Source organism: Macrobrachium nipponense, chromosome 10 (genome assembly GCF_015104395.2).
Source record: "Macrobrachium nipponense isolate FS-2020 chromosome 10, ASM1510439v2, whole genome shotgun sequence".
NCBI classification, from domain to species: Eukaryota; Metazoa; Arthropoda; class Malacostraca; order Decapoda; family Palaemonidae; genus Macrobrachium; species Macrobrachium nipponense.
The window spans coordinates 42,514,497-42,523,250 of NC_087204.1; the positions used below are offsets into that span (position 1 = coordinate 42,514,497).

Here is an 8,754-nt window from a genome sequence, read left to right on the forward strand (position 1 = left end):
ACTGGATCACTTTTAAATGATGTATATTTTACCATAATTTTTTCATCTAATTTCATCTCGAATTTGGTAAATTATACTTACAAAATATATATTTTTCCCACATTGTGGAATCAAATATTTTGTCTTGACAAACACTTCACACGAGAAGCGTGCAAATTTGAGGAGGTAAATAGTGTGGTGTCCTGCCCCAGTATCATCCACATGGAATATCCGGTGCTGGTAGCAATTTAACCAAGGACATTATTGTGTCGGTTTGAACGTAAAGACAAGTAAACCGTGTGTATATCCCCGTCTGTGTATGCGCATATGACAGTTGGAAAATGACTGATGTGTAAACTCTCGCAGACATGTGATGTGCACATTCATGTGTACGTGTGGATGGGTGGTTGTTGCAGGAGGGGGCCCAGGGCAAGGGGGTGCACGCTCCCTTCGCTGTGCTGGAGGGAGCGTCGATACCAGCGTCTAGCCGCCTGCACGCCACTATCCTTAGCCCCCGCTCCCCCCCCCCCCCTCCCCGCACTACACCAAATACATTCACTATGCTCCTCCCACAACGTCCACTATCCTTACAGCTTCCTAAACGGTCTCTTTTTTCGTAATTCTCTTCGAAATTTGTAATGAAGTTAATTGTTTGAGGCCATATTGTGTAGAACAGTATTCAGTCGTGATAGTAGCCAATGAAAACTTTATTTATGATTAGCGATGAGTATATGAGGGCTGTGATTGGATGGAGGAGGTGTGTGACTCCGCCCCCCGCGTGAGCGCGAGGGGTCTCGTGTGTAGCGTAAGCCGAGTGTGGTTGTTACCTTGGTGGAGAGAGGATCTCTGTGGCTCTCGCGGTGTTCCCCAAACCTCTGTGAGATTTAGCCGGGTTTGTGGGGTATTGGATGAGTGCGGTGGTGGTGCTGGGTATCAGTGGTGGAGGAGTTTGTGGAGGAGACCCCCGGCGGGGCACTGTATAACGACGACGGCTGCCACTATACGAGCTCATCATCATTATGGATGTACTGCCCAGCGGCGGCATCTTCAAGGAGCTTCAGCTTGTGCATGACACGGGCTACTTCTCCTCGGCATGCAGTCTCGAGGAGCGTTGGCAACAGGTAAGTGTTACCTTCAAAAGAAAAAACATAGCTCTCGAGTATCACCCGTATTTTATTGCCCGTCCGAGCCTGCTTGAGTGGTTGTGGCTAGGGACGAAAGAGACAGCAGCAGCAGCAGTTGAAAACGGCTGAACAACGGCTCAAGCAGGACAACCGCACCAGCTTATGTTTAGCTAAATAAAACTAATATCAGCTACTCTTAAGCAAAACCGTCGAGCGTGTCAAGTGTTATATTTTGACAGTTCCAAGTGTAGGCTAGACTGTCGCGCAGCTAGGGGGATCCGTTTGACAGGTATTGACAGTTCGCTTAGTGGACGACGAATGCTATTAAATCCTGGAATGTGGTCCACGGTTTACATTGTATATTTACTTTGATGAAAATAAACTGGAACTGACCATTTGTGATCAGGTAACTCATGTTATTTGATGTGACGATGACCAGTCTTGGAATTATTTATAGTAAATAGTGGTGGCAAGAACATTGTGCATAAATATGGTCTCCTTTCTGGAATATGAATTAAAGATAGTGCGAAATTCGTATAATTCGATAAATAAGAAACCATAGATTAACACACCACCCAAATTAAAGTATGCGGCGGTGTATGGGCAGATTTCAAGGTCAGGTCTTTCATCAGTCAATACTCGGTTGTAGGTATATGATAGGTAGGCCTAAGCTTTGGTGTGTTCTAAGAATATTGCATAAGGGAATTTGCAGTTGCACTGTCTAGTTCGTGGTTGTTTGCGAAATTGGTTATGAGAAAAAGTTGACGGTAGACGCGATATTTAAGCTTCACCGTTTAAGCCTAACCAGGCATCTTAAAGCTACCCTTAGGCCTAATTGACTGCAACATTATACACCTTACGCTTGACTAAAGGGCATCTTGGCTTTTTGTCATCAATTTTACTTTTTCTTGGTCCCGTCAAAGATTAAATGATGTATGTACGGCGATGGCCTTGCCGCTGCTCACCATACCGTTATTGTTGTATTGTGATAAAAAGTGCACCTTAGTGTTGTTATAGCCAAATCTTTCATTTTATTACTGTCTTATGCTGCTTACATAGAGTTTCGCAAGCCGTAATTTGGGAGAATTTTGAAGCTAATTTTTCAGTAGGTTGAAATCATAGTATTTTAAACGCACCGATTTTTTTTTCTTTACATTTAGAGCTAATGTTGCATCACAACTCTTTTGTTTTAGTCTTCTTGCTTTTGATGTGTATACGCAAATATTAAATAGATAAAGGATAATCTATTAGTTTGTTACAAGTGTTTTCTTAGATTTTCTTCTCATCGTTATTTTGCAGTAACATGTTAGCCAATTAAATCTGTTCTTTTACCAAACCACCCCCTATCCAATGGGCGCAAAATATGACTTGACATATGTCATGAATGAAGGTCAGAATGTGTTTTTGTGTCAGTGATAGCTTCACCGACATACGATGTCAAGCATTAAAACACTAGTGTAATACGTTGATATGCCTGGATATTTATGTGTTTTTAGGGTGTAGTGATTTTGGGAATTATGATCATAAACTTCTAGGCCTAGTCTTAATTCGTGCGTTGCCAAACACGTTTTCATCGAAATTGTTTATTCCATTGCTTAGCGCAATCTTACTTCCTATATTTTATTTTTCTTCACAGCATAAATTTATATCTTTCAATAGCAGTTGTATGAACGATTAAATGTCACGCCTGAACTCAGGTTTTACAATTACCACAGAATAATTTCGAACATAATCTGACATTTGCTAGTCCTTAGCATTTAGCTGCGGTCATTGATTGGTTTCGTAGTCTGTATCATTCTTAGGTTGTATTTGTTTACACTCTTAAGCATTCCCTTCCATAGTTTTTTCTTTATCCTTCATATCAGAAGATTTTTATTAGTGGTTCTCTGTTTGGTATCTCCGTTGAGATGCAAGCAATGATACTTAATATTTTCTATTGCATAACGTCTACCTTTAGCAGCTCGCCGTTGAGTAGAGTCACTTCTGATGGAAGATACCTCACTGATTTAAACTCACAGTGTCATACTAGTAGTATTGTATCTCGCCGATTGAATTACCGACGGTATTTAATGTAGAAGCCCTTTGTTATAGAAATATGTACATTCGTGGCTTTGAGGTGATGCTTCATGACACGTGTTAGAATGCACGGAAAGGAGAACGTTTCAAATTAAGAATTGTGGTTTTTAGACTTGCAGGTTAAGCCAGTGTCTCCGCCGTTCTCGTCTTTTGAATGAACCTACACAGATCAAAGTGAAAAAAAATTAATTTCCTGTCGATTATAATCAGACCAATTAAGTAAAAGGTACTTTTATGTCAGTGTTTAGTATTTAAAAAAAAAAACCGAAGTCTGTGTTCTTCACGCGGTAAGGGAACGACGTCAGTGATGTTGCTCCCTATCATTTGTTGTGCTGCCATAGCTTCAGTGTGGGAATATATTTAAGCTAATTTATGTTCAGCATTTTAGCGTCGTGTTGCGCAATTTATTTTGTCTCGGGAGCCATTGTTTCTCTTATTGAATATCTGTTACTTGTAGGGTTTAGATCTTATAGTGATGATTTTTATTTTCATGGCTGAGATAAGGCCATGATATTTTTTTTTTCTTTTTTATGTTTTTATCAAGATAGGAAATCTTGCCAAGCCGATACCCTAAACCACATAACTTTTCGTTTATTGTAAATTATACCTTCAGCAACTTATTAGAAAAATGGATACGCGAGTCATTGATCTTACAATTCAATCTGCTTTCACCGAAGTGTCAATCAGAGGAAAACTGCAGTCTTAGTACTAAGCAAATGGAGTGGGAGGATGGGGTTTTAAAAATTGTGATACCGTTTCTTTGTTTGTGGACTAATACGAAAATGTCAAATGTACATTGTGTTTTTATCGAGATATTGCGTCATTTATGTACGAATATTTTGTTTGTTGTGTGTCACTGCACGAAGGCTAGTCAATTTTCGTGTTTAACTCTTATCGCACTGCCATTACGTAATGATCATTGGTCCACATGACACTTGATTTTTTTTTTTTATAGTCAGATTTTATTATTTTTCGCACCCGTCATTATGGATCTGATTCGGAAATGAAAGAGAGTATAATAAAAGTATTGATTAGTCGAAAATTTATTGTATATACTGTGTAAGGTTTGTCTTTTTGGACCAGCACTGAACGATTTAAATAAGTTATATAAAACTATGATAGTGACGTTCCGAATGGAAATTATGTATAGTTTTTATATCCTGTGTACGAGTTTAGATTAGTTGAATGTTGTAGGTGGGGAGCGTGTCTCATTATTGGTTAGTTGAAAAATGAACATGACTTTGTAATATATATATATATATATATATATATATATATATATATATATATATATATATATATATATTATATATTGTGTGTGGTTGGGTGTATGTATGTATTTTATATATAACCCATAGGCAATAGAAATAACTTACACTCGAGGAGAATGATACATAGGTTCTATGTACAATTTGATTAGGATAGGAATCTGTGCATTTTTGGGTTGGTATTTGGATGTCTGTGATTTTATACAATCGCTTAATAACTGAGTGAACAAGTCACTGTTATCTATCCATCAGCCTAAAAGGCATGGGTTCGAATGATGATAAATCATTTTTGGGTGTAATTAATTCTTATGGTGAAGTAAAGTCTGTACTACTTAATTATTTGAACGCAATCAGTAGATGTAGAGAACCTCATTGTGATTGGTACGTCATAATGCTATTGTTTAATAACTGAATTCACCTTGACGGATTTTTTTTCTGCTTCGACCTTGGGCAGTTGAGAAGCGGGACCTTTTGAAAAATGCTTTTTGCTGCTAAGGAATTAGTTTAGCAATCTGGGCACCAGAACAATCTCGGCTGTTTAAAATTACCATTAGACATTTGGGTAGGTTGTACTCTTATTATATTCCGTAGGGTAACAGTTCATTGAATCTGGAGTATCCGGGGGTACCGTTAGTAATATTGGAGCACGACGTGAGCCATCTTATCTATCTATAATGATGCACAGTCGAAGGTTGTTTGTTTTACATAGTTGTAAGAATGAACCTTCAATGACCGACCTTCGTGATTAGGTATTGCTGGGGTGTTATTATGTTATGTATGCTGTTAAATATTTCTTATTATTGTCTGTAAACAATAGAATTAATGGCACTTTTCAGCTTAGAAGGTATACCTAATATCGCACTACGTTTCCTATGTCAGTCCTATCGTTTGCCGTGACGTCATCAGCCGCCAAACTGTTGCTCACCCACCGGATGCTTCTGATATTATATGGTTAGGCCTTTGCCCAAATGCCCCTCTTAATGGAAGTGGTAGTCTCTCTCTCTCTCTCTCTCTCCTCCTCTCTCTGCTCTCTCTCTCTCTCTTCTCTCTCTATCATCCCTCTCTCCTCCTCATATATATATATATATAGATATATGACCTATATATACATAATTATATATACTATATATATATATATATATATAATATATATATATATATATATATTATATATATACATAATCATATATATATGCATAGACATAACGGTGTGTATATGTAATTTGTGCGTGTGGGAATGTGAGCTGGGAAAATATCACAAATGTATATATATCAGAACTGTGAAAGATATGATGGTGTGGAAGATCCCTAAAGCGGTCCCCATCCCACGAAGCGGAATGAATAGTCGTTATAAACATGAAACTCTCCAAGTAAAATGCCTCCGAACTATCCCTTTTTTAATGTTTGGTGGTCAGTGCTGAAATATTGAATGTTGCCTCCCATTGCATAACCCCGTTGCTTCCGTCAGACGCCGTAGGAAGCAACCTCTGGCATTAATTGCTTTTAACAGTACTCTTTATTTTTAATCAAAGGTTGTTGTTTGCCTCGTCTTCCTTTGTGTTTCTTTTTTTTTTTTCACTCGCGAGTAGTTTCTCCAGCTTGCCACCCCCTTCTCCCAACGTTTTTTTTTTTTTTTAGCCGCTAAGTTTTGAGTCATTCGTTGTGTTCAGAGGTGGCATATGACAACGATTTTACATTTCTTTCCTCAGCAGAGCATTAGATTCTCATAATCGTTGTACGATGTGCAGGGACCCTGTTATAGCGAAACTATTTATGCAAGTAAATTTAATTCTATACTCTGCTGTGCTTCATGCTGATAGCCAGAGGATTTATTTACTAATTATTTGGACAATGCAGAGTGTGGCCTCTATTGTAGAAGTTAACTTATTGGATAAAACAATAATTTGAACGGTTAAATTGTTCGGTGCCGTTGCAATGTTGTCAGTCCATTTATTAGATTATCGGTATAAAATAGGATTTTGAGCTGATCTACTCCGTTGTTAATTACATTAATATAATAATTACTAGGTTACAATGGGGATACGGGTTTTCGTGTACTTTTTCCTGTTTATTAGCGATTTATTTGCAGGTTTTGTTGCCGTGGAAGTAGAATATGACGCCTCTCCAGACTCGAGTATTTTCACGCTTTGTATACACGCTTGCGCACACGTGTAATATATATATATACATACATATATGTATATGCTGTTCACTAAAGCTACTTCATGGTTGTCACAAACACTGGCCCTTTTGTCCAATGGAAAAGACCTTGAGCTAAGTATAAAGATAAACCCTAGCCCATATCCATAAAAGGTCCAATTGTAGGGGAGTGGGTACTGACTTACTCGTTGATTATAGTTTTGATGGCGACGTTATGATAATGGGACTTACTTTCGTGGTTATTGATGGGGTACCCACTTAGACCACTTCAGGCTGCCGGTGGTATTTGCAATGGCATTGTACTTTGAGGAACTTAATGTGGAGACTGTCGATGTTATACTTGATAGAAAAACTTTAGAATGGTGTGTATATATGTGTGTGTATTATATATATATATTTATATTTATATATGTACATTCTAAATGGAAAATTAAAGATGTAAATGATTAAAATATGCCCAACAGTTTCGTCCGCAAATGGACTAGGAAGAGGTCCATTGGCTGACAAAACCATTGGGCATACTTTAATCATTAATATCTTTAATTATCCTATGTGGAATACAACTGAATAAAATACCTTACTTTGTAAGAAGTAAGAAGATTACCAGAATATATAAAGGTGTGTGTCGCTAGAATGCCCAGGTCTTCAGAAATATTGGCTACGTTCAGAGAACATTTCATGTCATTAGTGTCATCCTCAAGTACCAGCACAACAGTTAATACCCAGCCAAACGTGGCATAATTGTAAGATGACAGCAACTTCACGAAACCTGGTGCCATCAATAGATAAAACACTGAGACCTTGTCAATACGTCAGCTGTACCCAAGATCGTCATTTTTCGAAGTTCTTGTTGCGTTTACCTCCTTGGAAGTCCGTCATTTCCTGTCATGTTTTCTTCTTTGAGCTTATTGCCACTCTCTGTTCATTAGTTTATTAGCCTTTTTTTAAAACCAGTTTTTAGATATACTCAAGTTTGTTTGTCTTGCACTTTTGCATGTAATCAGGGTTTTTTATTAGTATTCGTGGGTGGTAATGTGTGGTTTGAATGTTAAGGGTATGGAATTTTCAGTGAGTGAATTGATGTTTTTTATGACCAGTTGAAGAATTTTAATACTTTTTCGAAAGATATTTGAAGGCTTTCGGTCATTTTTCTGATTTTATGGCTGCCGTCGATTTTGCTTGTCAGCTCTTTAAGTCCGTGGGCGTGCTTACGGAGCTGTCTATCCCTGTCAGGTGGTTGTCACTGTCAGCTGTTAGCCTTATGGTGGCCAAGGTTGAGGGTTACTTGAGGGGGCGGGGGAAGGGGAAGCTAGTCTCTCGTGGCTTAGTGGTTGCAAACACCTGTTGAGGGAAGTTATTGACGCCCGTCTTCTGACACACACGACCATATAGTACGCAGGTTTATACGCATGTTTATGTCGCTCTTGATGGTGCATTTCTTGGCGACGGTGATTAATGTACCCTTAGTCCGTATGAAGTTAAGTGGCCATGAAATGCTACATTTCCTGCGCTCAGAAAACGACGTCTTGGAGCAATGACGGCTTTGTGTCAGGACCGGCGTGCCTCACTCTCCTGACACTCCAATGGGGAGACATTTCTTTCGTGATATTTGATAACCGTGATGAATATTCTCTCGTCAGTAATTGTCGAATCGTTAGGTTCGGTGTAGCACCCGCTTGGAATGCAACGTTGTTTTTAGAAGTCTGATGCTAGAAAGTTAGAAACACGCCGTGTCTCGAGGAAACTTGAGTGTAAGATTACACTTTAATGGAAATTCAGTTTACAGAGAAATGTGCGATAATCTGTCGAGATCACATGTGATGTGTGTCCACCTCCGAGGCTACCTCTCCCTCTTTCATCTCTGTCACCTTGTATATATCCTCCTTCACTTCCTCCCCACCTTCTCCCCTACCTCCTCCTCCTCCTCCTCCACTACCACCACCATCGTCGCCACCTGTTTCTGTCAGTCATTTTACTCCCACTGCTACTGCTGCTAGGTGTCACTTTTTTTTTTTTTTTCGTCTGTGCCAAGTCATGTCTCCCCAAGTTTTATATCAGTGGGTGTTGTTTTCTATTTTGCACATGTTTTGATTTTAATAAAAGACCGCGTTCTTATTTTTTTCGCTTGCTATAATTTTGTATTTTGT

At 38.7% G+C, this 8,754-nt stretch overlaps 1 protein-coding gene across 1 annotated transcript in view; it reads left to right on the plus strand.

The window, feature by feature from the left end:
- The first annotated feature begins 776 nt into the window (after positions 1 to 776).
- Positions 777 to 8,754, plus strand: part of LOC135223591 (Krueppel-like factor 6) — a 324,163-nt gene continuing 316,185 nt past the window's right edge. Inside the window, exon 1 of the mRNA XM_064262137.1 lies at positions 777 to 1,100. Coding sequence (XP_064118207.1) covers positions 999 to 1,100 — 102 coding nt within the window. The 5' untranslated portion in view covers positions 777 to 998. The remainder of the gene's footprint in view (positions 1,101 to 8,754) is intronic.